The 18,097-nt window shown below is 48.4% G+C and overlaps 1 protein-coding gene across 1 annotated transcript in view; it reads right to left on the reverse strand.

Annotated features, from left to right (window-relative positions):
• The window catches only part of IL6R (interleukin 6 receptor), a 54,769-nt gene that overhangs the window by 3,905 nt on the left and 32,767 nt on the right, over positions 1 to 18,097 (reverse strand). Inside the window, exons 7-9 of the mRNA XM_052638017.1 lie at positions 11,207 to 11,250; positions 9,782 to 9,851; positions 5,904 to 5,997 (exon numbers count right to left, since the gene is read on the reverse strand). Of these exons, the coding sequence (XP_052493977.1) occupies positions 5,904 to 5,997; positions 9,782 to 9,851; positions 11,207 to 11,250 (208 nt within the window). The remainder of the gene's footprint in view (positions 1 to 5,903; positions 5,998 to 9,781; positions 9,852 to 11,206; positions 11,251 to 18,097) is intronic.

The raw sequence follows: 18,097 nt of genomic DNA on the forward strand, positions 1-18,097 counted from the left end.
ACCCCAAGGGAATAGGTATGGATGGTGGGTCCAACTTACCAATGGGGAAACTGAGGTTTTGAGTGCCTCTTTATAGCACCTGAGAACCTAATTTGTCCTTTGTTCTGCTCCACTCAGACAGTAAGGAATCCATCTACAATTCAGGAGACCTGGATTCGATTCCTGGGTACATAAGACTCCCCTGAAGAAGGGAATGGCAACCCACTCAAGTACTCTTGCCTGGAGAATCCCATGGACAGAGGAGCCTGGCAGGCTATACAGCCCACGGGGTCGCAAAGGGTCAGACACAGACATGACTGAAAGGCTAACACAACCGTAGAGGTAGCCCAGAGGGACACGTTCAGTCTCAAATCCATTTACTCAAAAAAGAGAGACAGTATTCTTTCAGTGGGGAAGGAAAAGGACTGTCCTGCTCCCTCAACAGCCCTCCTTCGCTTCTGGCTTCCAATATGCTCATAGTCCCCAGTTCTCCCTACGCCCCTGGGTCCCCTCCCACCACACTCGCACATGCACACAACCTCGGCCATGGGCACCACTTGGGCACGGGTGACTCATTTGACAGGAAAGTCGATGTTAAACAGGAAGGAGATAGACATCTCTCTGACCACAGCTTCGTTCACCCTGCTCCACTCTGGGCCCAAAGCCAGGGCTCAGTAACCGAGAAAAGTTACTTGACAGCTCAAAGAAAGATGAGATGGTGATAGCAATCTTCAAAGGTACAGTCAGGTCTCCTCCCTGCATCGATCGGGGCAGCCCATCGTCCCCCCGATTCCCACTTTGTCACCTACTAACTTACTGCCCACTGACCCCAAAGCGGGAGCAAGGTGGTCTCTCTCAGTTCTACCAAATGTCAGCTACCTCAGGAAGGGCTGGGAGGGGGAAGGGGAAACCAGCATCAAAAACAAGGTTTGGGGATTTTCCTTAGGTTTCTTTTTATATCGACAGGCTATTCCTGTCCTTGTTATGATAAATAATTGATAGCTGGCTCCAAATATGCCATTGGCTCTTAGCCTGTTATCCAAATGGAACAAACAGTCTGCAGAATGTGACTTGGGCTTCGCCATGCAGGCACTGCACAGGAAGAGAACACAGCAGGGGCGCTTACTGGAGCTATGCTGGGTTCTTGGGTGGAATCCTCCTCTCTCATGAGAGAACTGAAGACAGAGTCATTACACTCTGGATTTCAAAATATTCAGACCCTCTGATCCGAGATTTCCACTTCTGGGAATATATATATCCTCAGGAAAGCACATAGCTATGGAGAAAGCTTTATGCACAAACATGTTCAACACAGTCTTGTTTATAAAAGCAAAGCAACAGTCCAACTACCCAATAATAGGAGGTTGGTTAAGTGATCTTGGGTATATCCATCTAACGGAGAAGTGATGAAAGTGAGGTTTACAAAAAATTTTAATAAGAAGAAGTGCTTATGTTATATAACTAATGCTACATTTAAAAGGCAGGATTCAGAGTTATGGATACAGAATAATCATGGTTCTGAAAAACAAACCCTGGTGGTCCAGTAGTTAAGACTCCTTGCTTCTTATGCAGGGGGTACGGGTTCAACTGCTGAATGGGTAACCATCATGTCACATAGCCAAAAACAAACAAACAAACAAGAGACTATGCAGAGGAAAAAGACTTGGAGAAAATTCATCTAAATGTCAAGTGCTCTTGATCTGGGTGTCAACTGCATGGGTGTCTTTGCAGAAATGCATGGGACTGTACGTGTGTGACATCTGCACTTTCCTGTATGTTTGTCAGACTTTTACATTTTAAAAATTTAACAGTGGCTGTCTCTGCTTAATGTGTGATTTTTCTCCCTTCTTGCTTTGTTGTTCCGTCCCCAGGTCATGTCCGACTCTTCGCGACCCCATGGACTGCAACACACCAGGCTTCCCTGTCCCTCACCATCTCCTGGAATTTGCTCCAGTTCATGTCCATTGAATCAGGGATGCCATCCAACCATCTCATCCTCTGTCACCCTCTTCTCCTGCCCTCAATCTTTCCCAGCATCAGGGTCTTTTTGAATGAGTCAGCTCTTCGCATCAGGTGGCCAAAGTATTGGAGCTTCAGCTTCCGCATTAGTCCTTCTTTGCTATTTGTCAGTATTCAGCAAACTGCCGATATTTAGGAAATCATCCTGTGTCACAATTTTTGTTAAGTTTCTATTGATGTTACTTAACCCATATGGAAAGCAGTCTCTCTCCTCAGATTTTTTTCAACTGGATGGGTAACTGAGAAAGATGAGCTTTTCTTCTTTTGAACTATTTTGAGGAGTGAATGAGACTTTTTCAGCAAATCACTAAGCTCAAAGGGGACTTAGAAACCTCTGGGCCTGTGGTCCGTCCAAACCTGGCACTGCCCTGCCCTTGGAAGGTGTCTGAGCACTGCCTGGAAAATTTCATGGACAGAGGAACCTTGCAGGCTACAGTCCACGGGGTCACAAAGAATCGAACACAACTGAAGTAACTGAACGTGTACGCAGCAATATTTTGTTTTAAGAAAAGTTTCTACAACTAAAAGAAAATTTTTAAAAAACTTTAAAAACTTAAAAAACACTTATAATTAACCACGGGGATGGGAGAGTGTGATTTTAAAATATTGAAATGAGACAATACATTCAATACAAAGTGATTTAAATCATAGGCATATATATAGGAAGTCCTCATCTAATGGTGTTAGCCATTCTAAATAAATGTGCAGAAAAGTAACTCTCTGCTATGAAAATCCTATTTTCCCAGTGCCTGATGGCATAAAGTAGAGAGATATAAATGGGGGGCACACTGCGGCACAGGAAGTACAGTGGGGAGAATGGCCCTTTTAAGTTACAACATCCATTTAAAAGATAGTACACCTTCTTCAACAGCACACTTAAATTTTTAAAAATTGCCACTGATATTGATGGAAAAATACTTAGGAAAATACTGTGCTTTGCTTGAGACACAAAATAAGTGTCCTAAAAATACAAAGATGGGGTCACAGGTTGGTGGGCTTCACTTCCTCCATCTGCCTCTCATTCTATCCGCTGTAACAATCTGGCCACCCCAGTGGTCATGGTGGCCCAGCCATTCTGGCGCCCCAGGCTCCCACAGCATCTCTTGATACTCATTTTTCTTTAGCTGCACTGGGTCTTCATTGCTGTGTGTGGGCTTTTCTCTAGTTGCAGGGAGCAGGGGCTACTCTTTGTTGCCGTGCACAGGCTTCTTATTGTGGCGGCCTCTCTTGTTGCAGAGTACAGGATCTAGGGCTCACAGGCTTCAACAGTTATGGCACCCGGGCTCAACAGCTGCGGTTCCTGAGCTCTAGAGCACGGGCTCAACGGTTGTGGTACACAGGCTTAGTTGCTCTGTGGTGTGTAGGGTCTTCCCGGACCAGGGATCGAACCCACATCTCCTGCATTGGCAAGGGGGTTCTTTACCACTGAGCCACCAGGGAAACCCCTACTGATTCTCTTTTCTTGACATGGGGGACTTTGGAAATAGTGTGATTTTTCTACACATGATCTTAGCCAAAAGGCCGAGAAGCGATGTGTGATTTTTCATTGTTTGAAATTAACTGGCCTCTTTCCAAATAAATTACCCTTATACGGGAGGATGGAAACTCATCAGGCTAGGAAATAAATAACTGCTATGTTCTCTGCACAGGGCACTGTGACTTCAGGGACTCTGGTTGTGTAGCAACCAGCCAGTGTACAAGCACCATCAGCACATTAGCAAACTAGGTCTGTGATGAGCACTGTGGCCGATACCCAGCTTAACACTTCTCTCCTAGTGGTTAACAGCACAGCAAGAGAGCACCGCTTGTTAGGGGGGCCACTGGCCAACAGTGGACGTATAGGACCAGGCCCACCTCTGAGCTGACTGCAGGCTGGTGCGGTGGGCAGGCACTCTTGGGACACGAGTCCTTGTCCTGTCTCTGCTATTAACAAAGTATGTGTTCCTGGGCAAGTCAGCTCATTGCTGTTGTGTCATTTGTAAAATTCAAGAGTTTGACTAAATGACCCCTAAGGCCCTACCCAAGAAGTGTAAGCTGTGAGTTTGAACCCTAGCCTCCTCACCCTTACTAGCTGTAATCACTCTTCTTTCTTTCAGCTTTAATTTTCTCACCTGTCAAGGGGAAATCATAATCATGATATTTACACTACAGGGCCTGTGATGGGTTATGATAAAGACCTTTTGAAGCCCTAATGATAAAGAAATAAAAAGAGAACACAGAAGTACGTGTCTGAGGTTAGGCAAGGAATCCCCCAGAACAGGGGTCTCCAACCTCCGTGATCTAACGCCTGATGGTCTGAGGTCAAGCTGATGTAACAGTAATAGAAACAGGGCACAAAAATGTAACGCACTTGAGTCATCCTGAAACCACCCCCCACCCTCTGGTCCATGACTGTCTTCCACAAAACTGGTCCCTGGTGCCAGAAAGGTGGGGGTCCACTGCTCCATAGGGTCTCTGGTGGATTATGAGAAAGTCCATTTGAAACCCAGATGATATATATACAGAAAGAAGAGGTGTCTGAGGTGAGGCAAAGAATCCCTTAGAAGGGAGTAGGAAGACCTCTGAAAGCTGGCAGGGCCCCTCTCTGGCCCAAAGGTATAAAAGACAGTGAGTTCTTGGCTCCTCCAAGGAGTTACTCTTTAAGAAACTTATCTTCTGCACACCCTTGGAACAGCTTGCTTGCTACTTCATTGAAAAATCAAAGCAAAACAACCCCAAACACAGTTTGAGTTGTTATCTTCCTCATCTTCCAACCCAGACCACCTTGGTGGCTGAGCTATTCCGGGGTCACTGTGAGACTCCAGTGAGCTAGCACGTGGAAAGCTGTCTGCCAAAGTCTTACCCCTCCTTCCCAAACACCTCAAAGACCACCTCTCATAATCACGGGGTAGAATCCTTGCAAGTTACAAACAAAAAAGACAGGAAAAACAGAAAGAAATAGGATGGAATTTCTTCTCTCCTTATATTATCATTGGAATTTACCACCATCCGAAGCCAGAGCCCAGCCTCATTTCCTTTAGGGCTTCAGCATGTGCAAAAGTGCCAGTTCCTGCAGTAAAATCATGAACACTGGAAGTTTTCTTTATTGCCCATTCTCTGGGAGCACTGTTAGGTGACTTCTCTGCAAGCTTGGGAACGAGTGGAGAGAGACTGGGATGATTAGGCATGGCACTGCAGTGACCAGAGTGCCAACCAAGCCCTCACCACGACTGGAGAGAGGCACCAGGATAGGACATTTAAAGGGGACCCACGAGGTCTGCTTATTTTAAAACACAGAACATCCCCAAGGAGGTAGTCTAGCCAGGCACTTCAGAGGTACCCGTGCACTTCTGCTGCGGCGCTTCTCAAGTGGCACTTTACTCATCGTAGCCTGTGGCTTAGGAGAGGAAGGGTATGTTCCTATTGCAATCCCAGAGCCTAAGGTGTTTCTTCAGTGTTTAACGCACACTTTCACCACCAGGCTTTCCTGCCTCTTCTGCTCCCTCAGGCCACCCCTTCTCAGTCCCTTTCTCAGCTCCTCCTCTTCACAACATTCCAGTCGCACTCCACAGATGACATTTTTGGCCCCATCTTCTCCTGTGGCCCCAACTACCATCTGCCTGGTGGCAACGATCTGAATGGCCTCCCAAACTTGCCCACTTGGGGTTTCCCCAGTGGTACCAACACGTAAGCCTTGCTCTTCTACTTGGTTGTTCTGCTTAAGCCAGAAACTTGAGGGTCCGACTTGATTCCTTTCTCTCCTTCATCCTCCTCATCTAAGCTGTCCTCAGGTCTTGTCCATTCTGCCTCTCGAATGTATCTGGACTCCACTCGGGGCTCTCCAGCCCAAGGCCACCCTCCTAGCGCCGGCAAGGCTGGATGTGAGGCCTGAGATCGCCGCAGGGCCGCCGCGGGGCCCTTCTCACCTCAGGATGACGCAGATGCAGAGCAGGGTCCCGAAGGCCAGGCTTCCTCCAGCCACCAGGAACGCAGGCAGTGGCACCAAAGTAGAGTCTGGCACTAGGGAAAAAAAAAAAGTGAGAGGAAGAGAAGGAGGAGGAGGAGGAGGAGCAGAGGAAAGAAGGGGGGAAAAAACAAACCACTCAGCAGGTGCTGTCAAAACCTCAAAAGAACCTCACCCCTAGAGGAGGAAACAGCCCTGCCTGACAACCTTGCGAGTGTTCTGGCCAAAGCCAACTCCAGAAGGTCTCCCCCAGCACAGTCTGACAGACCCCAGGACGCCACCACTTGGCAAGAGATACACCTCCAGCTGAGAGCTTCTGAGTGCCTGCGGCCAGCCACAGACTCCCACTCACTTTCCAAGCAGCTTTTTCTAGTGGCACTCAGCTGGCCCCACAAGGCACAGGGGCGTGCAAGAAGCAGAGCCTTAGGGGACCTCATTGACAGCAGCTCCTGGAGGCTCAGATGCTTTAAATCAAGCGTTTGGGTGCAGCTGCTCCCACTGCATCATCACTTCTCACCTGTCTCCCCAGTTGGTACGCAAGCCCCAGCCATCTGAATTTCAGTCCCTCTTTCTCACGCATATTCCGTCTCCTGTACACGCATTCTCTTCTCCCCCAGAATGCTCGTCCACCCTTGCTGCACCCCTTTCCCTTTGCTGGCCAGCCCCCCTGCTTGGCCTTTGAATCTCACATGAGATGATGGCACTCCCTTTGAGAAGTGATCCTGCTCCATGCTGGCCCGCCTTGCTTACTCTCCCAGCTCCACCTCCAGCCTAAACTCCCTGAAAGCAGGGACCATGTGTGTCTTTTTCACTTTTAACGTTCCAGCTCCTCACGTGGTGCCTTGCACGAAGCAGGCCCACCAAACTGTTTCATTGAATGAATGCAAAAACAAACTAGCTTCACAAACAACCGTGTCCTTTCCAGGGAAAACTCCTTCCCAAGGCTGCCAGAGACAGACCCTGGACTAGACAGAGAGTAGTCTAAGCAAAATCATCATTCCCTTCTGCTGAAAATGCAGATACTTCCAGTCTCATGGACTTCGGATTCAGGCTCTTCCACCCTAAATGGAACCCGCTGCTGATAAAGACGTGATGCCAGTCATCACTCCGGGTGTCTAGTAGATGCAGGCTTTGCCTTGAGCCCAAACTGGGGGTGGGCACTGACCACGAGGACAGGTGCCTCCCAGTGCGTCCCACGCCTCTTGGCATAGACGGCCGTTCCGTGTATGCTTGGCTTACTCTTTCACTAACACTTCATCATCTTTTGTATTTTTCCCTTCATTCATTCAACAAATATTTACTGAGTGTCACGTGCCAGGCTTTGTTCTAAGCTTCATGGATACAGATAGTGGGATGACAGAAAGACTCCTGGCTTCCTGGATCTTATAGTCAGATCAAGGGAGACAGACAAACAAATACATATCTAATAAGATGTCAGCACTGACAAAGGCAATGATGGAAAACAAAGCGTAAAAAGGGGAGCGTGACAGCAGAGGGTTCTGTCAAATTGGGTGATTGGGAACGGCCTCCCTGGGCCGGGGGGCTTTTGAGCAGAGGCCCGGATGTATGAAAGGGCTGTCCAAGGGGAGGTCGGGGGAAGAGCATCCAGGCAGAGCAAGCAGTGGGTGCAAAGGCCATGAGGTGAGCACGTGTGGAAGTGAGGAAGGCAGAGCGGATGAGCGAGAGAAAGGAGGGGCTGAGACCTAAAGATCAGGGCCTGACTTCAGGGAGACTAGGGCCTTTGTTAGGCCTTTGGCTTTTACTCTGGGAGACAAGATGGTGTTAAGCCAAGAAGAGCTTAAATTAGTGTTTTAAGAGTCATTCTGGCTTTTGGCTGGAAAAGAGTCAGTTGGGGGTTAAGACAAAAGCCAGGAGGGACATCCAGTGGGTTAGAGGCTGACTCCACACCCCCAATACAGGGAGTCCAAGTTCAAGCCCTGGTCAGGGAACTAAATTCTACATGCCACAACTGAAAAGAATCCAGGTGCCACAGCTAAGGCCCAGAATAGCCAGATAAATAAATTTAAAAATGAAAATAAATATTAAAACAAAAGACTAAAAGCCAACAGACCAGCAGGCAGACCCTAAAGTCGTACTGGAGAAAAGATAGCAATGGCTGGGCCAGGTGTTGGCAGTGGAGGGGGTGAGAAGTGGTCAGCTCCTGGACAAACCTCAGGATACAACTGGCAGGACCTGCTGAAGGACCGGGCATGGGATGAGGTATAGAAGAGGAAGCCTGTCTTACCCCCAGCCTCAGCAACCCAGAGGACGTGTTGTCTTTACTGAAATGAGGAAGAAGGATGAGAACAGATTTGGCCTGAAGAGGCGGGGAGGCATCACACATTTTCTTTTAGACACGTTAGGTCTGAGAGTTTTAGCAGGTATCAGGTGGACACGTCACCTAGGTAGCTGGATGCACCAGTCTCGCTGGATCTTCGTGGGAAGGTCAGAGACGGGGCTGTACATTCGGGAGTCATCAGCCCATAGACGGTCTTTAAAGACACGGGGCTGGATTAGACAGATCCTCGGTGAGAGTGGCTAGAGAAGACTCAAGGGTCCTTCCTCCACAGTATCCCCTGAACTGCCTGTTGCCCCAACCTCCTGCTGTCCCACCCACATCATTCAAGGTTCATTCAAACGGCACCTCCTCTGTGAACTTTCTGTGATTCCCTCAGGACTCTAAGCCCCACTTTGCTTTACCTACGGCTCCCTTTTGGCCACATTCCACTCTCCTCTAGTTACTGCTTCACTCTTTCCCAGAGCCTGCCCCCTGGGTGGGAGACTCCGGGAGAGCAGGGATGGGTTCGACTCCAAGTTCCCAGCTGCGCAAGCAGAGCTCAGCCTCAGGTGTTTGGCAGGTCCCCCTAAGTGTACTGCACTAGGTAGGGCTTTGCAATAGAATGGCAGGGCATGGGCAGCCAGGTATGGCAGGAATCTGCCCAGTTAAAGGTATGAAGGCCAAGGACTCCCTCAGAAAGCCCAAGAGCCATCAGGTGAATGCATTCAGCTACTGGGCCTCCAGAGTCTGGACTCCATGAGTCCCATCCATATATTAACAGTAAAGCAAACACAGGAGCTGGGATCTTTTCCTTCCCTTTTTTTTTTTTTTTGGCTGTGCTAGGTCTTGGTCGCTGTGTGAGCTCTTCCGCAGTTGTGGCAAGTGGGGGTACTCTCTAGCTGCGGTGTGCAGGCCTCTTGTGGCAGTAGCTTCTCCTGCTGTGGAGCACGGGTTCCAGGGCACTTGGGCTTCAGGAATTGCAGCATGCGGGCTCAGGAGCTGTGGCTCCCAGACACTCGAGCACAGACTCAATAGTTGCGGTGTCCAGGTTGTTTCTCTGCAGCATGGGGGTTCCTCTAGGATCAGGGATCAAACTCGTGTCTCCCCAGTTGATTGGCAGGGGGATTCTTTACCACTGACCCACCAGGGAAGCCCTGGTTGGGATCTTTCTCGATAGAAACGTTACTAAGGTTGCCTAGTCTTGCAGGTATAGGGAATCAGAAGCATTGGAATGAAGGCCTTCCCAAAGATTTATTTCATTCCTCAAAGGTGTATTTCATTACAGACGCTAGTAATTTTGTTTGTAGCACATTCATTTGTATTCTGGGCCAAATGTGACGTAGTTTACTGATTTATCTTACTCTTCTTACGGTCCCTTCAGTGTATCTTAGCTAACAATATCAAACTTGGAAGTATAAAGTAATAAAAGACTGTTTCTGCCATCAATCCTTTTCATTAAGCAGACCAGCCCTCTGCCAACACTTCCAAAAAGAAAGGACTTTCTGCTGAGACAAGACTTATGCCCCATAAGCAACAGAAACACAAAAATATCTAGTCCTTACCTGGGAAACTGGTTGTTTTTGCAGAATCTTTGGAGAAAAAAATTTCATTATCTTCAGTAGTAGTAGGTGCCTAAAAGAAACATTCCTCACTGTGAGCCTCTTTCTGCAGATTCCACCATCATTCAGGACCCAGCTCAGGCACTATCTCCTCCTTCACCTCCTGCCTGATCCACACATGGCAATCCTTTCTCTGGCTCATGGACCTCTCCTTGTCTGACCCGTCACTCTCAACTTACTTGTATCTATAGCTCACCTACTCAGGGTGGGGATTTCTTCCCACATGTCTCTCCACCAGGAACTTAAGGGCACATCCCTTCCACAGAGGAGATACTCAATAAATAACCTGAGATAGCAGATGTATTATGGGTCTGGTGCCAGGGCGTGGGTACTACCACTTACTGGGAAAAGCTCAAGCTAGAATCTTGGATCCACCACTTACTAGTTGTGGAAGGCAGGGGAAATTTCTTAATCCCCGTGGGCATCAGTTTTCCTCCCTTGTAGGCATGATCATGGACTTCCCAGGTGGTGCTAGTGATAAAGAACCCGCCTGCCAATGCAGGACACATAAGAGATATGGGTTCGATTCCTGGATTGGGAAGAGCCCCTGGAGGAGGGCATGGCAACCCACTCCAGTACTCTTGCCTGGAAAATCCCATGGACAGAGGAGCCTGGTGGGCTATAGTCCTTGGGGCCGCAAAGAGTCAGACATGACTGATCAGTACAGGCATGATCATTCGGGCACCCAAATCTTGGTGACCATAAGGGTCAAATGAGGAAGGAGATGCCAGGCTTAGAGCCTAGTGAGGCGTGGCAAGTTCTCAGCGTCGGTTCCCACCACCCTCCAGCCCCGTGAGTGTGGGCTTCACCCTGGAGCTGTTTCCGCTGGTCCCTGGACAGTCCTGCATCCAATATGGCCAAGATGCAAGACCCTGGCTCCTTCCCCATGCTGCCCAGCTCCAGGAGTGGCTGAGCCTCCCCGCTTAGCATTGAGGGAATTAAGGACCAGGAGAGGAGATGTAGTTGAATGGGAAATTGGATTACACCAGGATTTGTTAAGCAGCTTCAGAGGTAATCCTCTTTTCAGAAAATTATGACACCAGGAGTCCACAGGGGAAGAGCACAGATACACAAGCTAAGCTATCGGGATGCCCAGAGGTTCAGAGATGAAACAGCAGCCACCAGACACAGAGCTGCTCAGTGAGCCGGGCCAGAACCAATCCACACTCTGCGTGGCCTACATCACTGGGACGAGAGAACCGCTCTTCCCCTGCTTTACAGAGCCCCTGTGTTCAGACTAGCTGCTCACATCCACGTTTCTGGTAAGTGGTAAAGGTGCAATTGGAGTCAACTTCTGCTTGACGTCAGCCCACAACCCTTAACTCTAGGTGCTGTTGCCATGACCCTTTTATAAGAACATGAGCTCACCTGTGTGGAGGTGGGCAGCTCGGTCGTAGTAGAACTCCTGGGCTCTGTGGATAGAAAAGTCATTATTAACGATTCATGAACGCTGAAGTCCCGACTGATAGAATAAAATTAACCATAATGAATCTTACGGGGAAAACGAGCAACTATCCAACCCTAAACGACTAGCCATATAAATTCTGATATAATCATACACTGCAATAGTCTTTAAAAAATCTCAGAAAATAACTAAGAATATGATATAATGTTAAATAAAAAATGTAAGACAAGGAAAAGTCCATATAGTGTGATTCAAAGTTTTCCATGCAGTGTGCTAAGTTGCTTTAGTCGTGTCCAACTCTTTGCGACCTCTTGGACTGTAGCCTGCCAGGTTCCTCTGACCATGGGATTATCCAGGCAAGAATACCGGAGTGAGTTGCCATTTCCTTCTCCACGGGGATCTTCCTGACCCAGGGATCGAACCCATGTCTCCTGTGACTCCTGCATTGCAGGCAGACTCTTCACCACACAGACACCTGGGAAGCCCATGTTATATGATATACCATAATATATATTCTGAATACTCATTGGAAGGACTAAGGCTGAAGCTGAAGCTCCAGTAATTTGGCCACCTGTTGCAAACAGCCAACTCATTGGAAAAGACTGTGATGCTGGGAAAGATTGAGGGCAGAAGGAGAAGAGGGTGACAGAGAATGAGATGGTTGAATGGCATCACCAATGCAATGGACATAATCTTGGGCAAACTCCGAGAGATGGTGAGGGACAGGAAAGTCTGTCGTGCTGCAGTCCATGGGGTCGCAAAGAGTCAGACTTAACTTGGCAACAGAACAACAACAACAACAAATATATATTCATACACAGAAAGAAACAAAAGGAAGGATATACAGCGCCAGATAGAAGCACCATTAACATTTTAATCTCCTTTATGCGCCTTTTTCAGAGAAGGCAATGGCAACCCACTCCAGTACTCTTGCCTGGAAAATCCCATGGATGGAGGAGCCTGGTGGGCTGCAGTCCATGGGATCGCTAAGAGTCGGATATGACTGAGCAACTTCACTTTCACTTTTCACTTTCATGCATTGGAGAAGGAAATGGCAACCCACTCCAGTGTTCTTGCCTGGAGAATCCCAGGGACAGGGGAGCCTGGTGGGCTGCCATCTATGGGGTCGCACAGAGTCGGACATGACTGAAGTGACTTAGCAGCAGCATGCCCCTTTTGGCAATAAAAATATTTATCTAAACCACAGATTCTCTAGGACTTTGCTGGTGGTCCAGTAGCTAAAACTCCACACTCCCAATGCAGGGGGCTCAGGTTCGATCCCTGGTCAGGGAACTAGATATCCTATGCTGCAACTTAAGATCCCACATGCTGCAACTAAGACCCGGCTCAGCCAAATAAATAAATATGTTTTTAAATTATGTAACAACAGACTCTTACAGCCTGGATGGATTTAATATACTGTGCCCGAGAAGGGAGGTGGGCTGGGCACCCTTCTGGGCCCCTCCCCCTCCATGGGAACCACGTTGCTGCAGAAACCCCAAGGCTGCAGAAGGGCAAGTATCAAAGCGAGAACGCTGACACGAGGCCTGACTCAGCCACAAACGTGGGCCCAAGGGACCAGGCACTGAATGCTCTGGAGTTTAAAATATTTTCTTTTCAGTTCACCATTTTTCCATCAAGAAATTAAAAATACCACAGAACCAGTTTATACAAAGATGTCGAGCCTCCCTGAGTCAGGAGTAGAAAGACTAGCAAGGGGTTGGAGGAGAGGGTGACCCTTCTGCTCAGGAAAGAAATTTCCAGAAGGGGCATGCCTTCCCCAGGAGGGGAAAAACACCACACACCAGCAGCACTGGAAGGGACACAAGAGCATGTTCACCCTCCGCACTGAATGGAGAGCCCAGAAAGGGAAAGCAACTTGTCCAAGGTCACAGAGCAACTTAGCCCCAGATCAACCTTGGATAAATGGGAGGGACACAGTCTCTTATTCTTTTGTGTTCTTCCCAGCCCAACCTAACAGGGAACAATTAGATTCATAGCAGGGGATGACTGAAGGATTAAAGGAGGGTGTGGGGATGCTAGAATGAAAGCTAAAACCAGGAGACAGGGACAACTCTACATAGGAAATATGGTTGACCATGGATGGTGGTTCTTAAACCCAGACATGTTCAGATTCATCAGTAGTCTTTTAGGTCCAATCCCTGACCTATAGCCTCAGAATCTCCATGCTAAGTTTCAGCCATCAGGGTCTTTAAAAGATCCCTCAAACCCAGAAATATATTTCAGGAAGAAAAGGAGACCAGTATACTTTTGACCCTCAGCTCTGACCCCCAACATGGTATGAGGTCCAGAAAAGGATGTGTAACCTTTGGTGGGTCAGATTTCCAGAGATAAATTAGGAATTTTCTCTCAAATAACCCAGGAATGCTACCAGACTGAACAACATTTTTCCAACACATAGTTAAGATTGTCTTACATAACAAGTCTTTTTAAAAACCTCCCTAGATGACAATAATGTTAGTCTCTGAGTCGTGTCCAACTCTGCGACGCTATGGACTGTAACCTCCCAGCCTCCTCTCTTCATGGGATTCTCAGGTAAGAATGCTGGAGTGAGCTGCCGTTTTCTACTTCAGGAGAGATGACAACAGGAACCCCTGACTCAGACTATTTGTCCCCTGAGATGGAAAGTGTATTGCTATTACTAATAAACATTTCCATTTTACAGAAGAAACTACAGCTCAGGGGAAAATGAGTTTAATAATAATATTATTAATACTAACTGCATACTAATAAAACATTGCTAGTACTTCTACCATTGACCTTGGTCGACGCTAACTGCACTCCAGTTCCAAGTGGTTCTTTGCCTACGTGATGTTCATAATATCTCACAAGGCAGGTACTATTATCACAGGTTTACAGACGCAGAGGCTCAGGAAGGCTATAAAACATTAGCAACAACAGAGAGCACATTTTTTCCGTTTAGACCAAAGTATTTTATATTTCCTAGTGTTTCACTGCAGCTAGCATGTGGAATGAAAGAGGGGAAGGAACCGGCATTCACTGGCTCCCATATGCCCCTGTGTGCCAGGAAGTAACAGGCATAAGGACAGTGGCGGCGGTCACGAGACCACAGCAGCAACAACTATGACAATGCCTGACATTTACTGAGACTTTACTACGTGCCAGGCACCATCTTTCCTATAATACTTTACACGAACTAATTAATTTAATTCTCACAACAGTACTCTGAGTATTCTGAGATTGGCAATAATGTCACCCTCACTTTACAGATGTGGAAAATGAGACACAGGGAGGTTAAATAGCTCGCCTGAAGTTTTGTAAGAAGTAAGCATTAAAGCTTTCTGACTCCAAGAATAAACTTTTTTCCACTTTATTTAAAAAAAATCATCTCTAGATCGAACATTTCTCAAATTCAAGGACTGTATCTTACTCATCTTTGTGAACTCACTACGTAACACGAGCCTGCATCTTGCTGAAAACCTGTGGAATTAGTAAAATTTCAATTATGGAAAATCACCTGGGGACAAAAAAAAAGACTGATACATTAACATCCAACACGGAGTGTGTTCCCATAATAATATTTCCAGATCAGACGATGTACTTTTATATTCATAACAAAGTGAATGAATGAATGACCATATCCAGCAAGTGAGGCTGAGAGAAACTACCTGTGAGTTTTTTCCATGAGTGTTTAAAACAAAAGACGTATTTCTGTTGATTTGAAAATGGGTTTGGGTTTGCTTACTTGGGTTTTGGAATAGAGAGATTCAATACAAAAGATGGCAGAGGCCTTCATACCAGATCTGTAGTTTTGGTCAAGGCACTCAGCTTCTTTTAGACCTCGCTTCTTTGTTAGTAAGGAAGGGGGTGGCTTCCTTCTACACAGGGCACCTCAGATCACAGGCTGAAGGACCTAGCACGTGCCCAGCACACAAAAACATCTGTTTAAAAACTGACTCTAAATTCAGAACACAGAACATAAAACATTTTCTAACACAATACTTTTAAGTTGTATATTGAAAGTGAAAGTGAAGTCACTCAGTCATGTCCAGCTCTTTGCGACCCTATGGACTGTAGCCCACCAGGCTCCTCCGTCCATGGGATTCTCCAGGCAAGAATACTGGAGTGGGGTGCCATTTCCTTCTCCAGGGAATCTTCCTGACCCAGGGATCGAACCCAAGGATCGAACCCAGGTCTCCCGCATTGCAGGCAGACGCTTTAACCTCTGAGCCACCAGGGAAGCCCAAGTTGTATAAAAATATGGGCTACTAGGCTCCAGGGTTGGAGTACAGAGAGGGAACAAAGGAGTGGGCTGGGAATAAGAAGAGGCAAAAGAAAGAAAAAGGAAGCCAGAGGGTGACAGAAAGATGAAGGAACACGGGGAGAGGGATGAACCACAAAGCCAGACATTTACAGAGAGGGGGTGGGGTGGAGACACAGGGACCCACAAGCTGAGCGGCACGCCAGGCAGCGCCCCTACTCTGAATGACATGCCTTCCCTCACACCCTATAAATCACCAACCAGAAAGTTGATCACTTTTCCCCCATTTGTGCAGGACTTCCCTGGTGGCTCAGACGGTAAAGCGTCTGCCTACAATGCGGGAGACCCAGGTTCAATCCCTGGGTCGGGAAGATCTCCTGGAGAAGGAAATGGCAACCCACTCCAGTGTTCTTGCCTGGAGAATCCCATGGATGGAGGAGCCTGGGAGGCTACAGTCCATGAGGTTGAAAAGAGTCGGACACGACTGAGCGACTTCACTTTCACTTTTTTCCATTTTTTCAGAAAAATGAAAAAGCCCAAAACCTCACACTGAGAAGTGGACAGTCTCCTGAGGAGAAAAAAATCACCTCTACCTGGGCCCCAGCACCACCCAGGACAGTCTGTGGAGAAGTCTACTAGTCTGAGGCCAAATGAGAAAAAACAAAGTGGATAGCTACATAGCTTAAGTGTCTTCCTTCTGAGATTTAAGCCCTTGTTTCATCCTCTTATGAAATGAGTGACGGTCAATGGCAATAGCTCCTTTTTACTTGGGCTTCCCTGATGCTTAGACAGTAAAGAATCTGCCTGCAGTGCAGGAAACCTGGGTTGGATCTCTGGGTTGGGAAGAGTCCCCTGGGGAAGGGAATGAAAACCCACTCCAGTATTCTTGCCTGGAGAATTCCAGGGACAGGGGAACCTGGCAGTCAAACGTGACTGAGCAACTAAGCACAGCAGAGCACTTTTTACTTAACCGTTTAACTTTAGGTCCTTACTTAGCAAACTGAAAAGCTGGTGACCTTCTTGGGTACCCAAAATTCTTTTCGAAATTTTATAGAAATCCCAGGAAACTGTCAGCTATGCACAGAAATGGAGCAGGTAGGGAGGGTGTGGAAGGAAGTGATGCAGTGGTGGGCCCAGAAAGAAGGTGGATGAAGAGGCAGACAAGAGTGCCAAACTGCTGGTCCCCCTGGAGGGGGAGAGGCGAGTGAGGGCCAGGCGCGAGGGATGGTGGGCAGGCAGCCGGAGAAGGCCCTCTGCTCGAAGCTCAGGAGTTTGAGCTTCACCTGGAAGTTAAGGGGAGTCATAGCTGTAGATCAGAGAGCAACATTCAGGCTTGTGATCTAGAAAGAGGCCCATGGCAGTGGCATGGAGGACACCCGGTGCTCTCCCCCCAGAGACAGAAGTCAGTTTCACAGATCCTCGTAGGAACTCTCTTGAGGGACATCCCTCGGTCCAGTGGCTAAGACTGCACTCCCAATGCAAGGGGCCCACAGGCTGCAACTAAGACCCAGGCACAGCTAAATGACTAACAAAAAGAATCCTGCCAACATGGGACAAGAACCTGAGCCAAGGGAGAGGGTGGTCCGGCCTGCTATCCTGGGCATGTCCTGGCTCAGAGAGAGGGCTGGATGGTGGTGTCCATCGCCAGAAAAAGAACACGGGGAGGTTTGTGGTCCAAGCTCTGGGCAAAGTGGAGACAAGAATCCAGAGCTCAAGGGACAGATGTGGCCTGAAACACAGGTGAATTGCTAGCATCTGGTATATACTCACATGTGCCAGGCTGGGTGTGAACTGCTGTCTAAGCTTGGTTAGTCCTCTCAGCTCAGTGAGGCAGGTGTTTGCTTTGGAAGTTCTGAAGCAGGCCTATCATTCCCATCTGGAAACCAAGCAAACCTGGGCACTTCCCTAAGGTCCCGCGGGGAGGGGCAGTGCCAGCGACCAGAGCCCAGTCCACCCCACGACAACACTGCACCCAGGGGACGCGACAAGGCCGCCCCATGGAAGCGGCACCACGGCAGAGTCAGGCGATGCCTGGGGAGCGGTGAAGGGGCATGGTCTCTTCAGAAACGTGTCCCCAAGTACCCTTTAACCTGCACAACTTCCCCGCGGGCCGTGCCGAGGGGAGGAACGCAGTGAAGTCCCCCAGAATGGGATGACTGCAGGGTTTGAGGTGATAGTATGTGGCTGAAGGGATTGGGCCAGGGAGGCCCACCTGCCCGGACAGCGTGCAGCCCAGCCTCTGGGTCCCCCAAAGGCCATGTGGATGCAAACCTCTAGCACCTCCTCAGCAGTGTGACTCCCAAGAATGGGTCCCCGCTGCTCACTACCTGTCACAGGTGGTTGTTAATATTTCCCAGGTATCGGTGAGCAGGGTGTGAGAGGGAGTCAAAGGGATTCATGAAAGCAAGAAACAACCCTCTTATGCCTAACGGGCTTTTCCCGAGCACTCTGCCCCAGCTCGCTGTGCAAAGGGCCCACAGGTTTGCTGGATCCCAGCCCTGCCAGTGCTGTCAGAGACGACAAACGTGAGGAACCCCCAGCCTGCAAAGAGCGGCTGACCAGCCGCCTGTCAGTGTGCAGCCTCTCCTTCCTGGCCTGACATCAGAGTGAC

Source organism: Budorcas taxicolor, chromosome 3 (genome assembly GCF_023091745.1).
Source record: "Budorcas taxicolor isolate Tak-1 chromosome 3, Takin1.1, whole genome shotgun sequence".
NCBI classification, from domain to species: Eukaryota; Metazoa; Chordata; class Mammalia; order Artiodactyla; family Bovidae; genus Budorcas; species Budorcas taxicolor.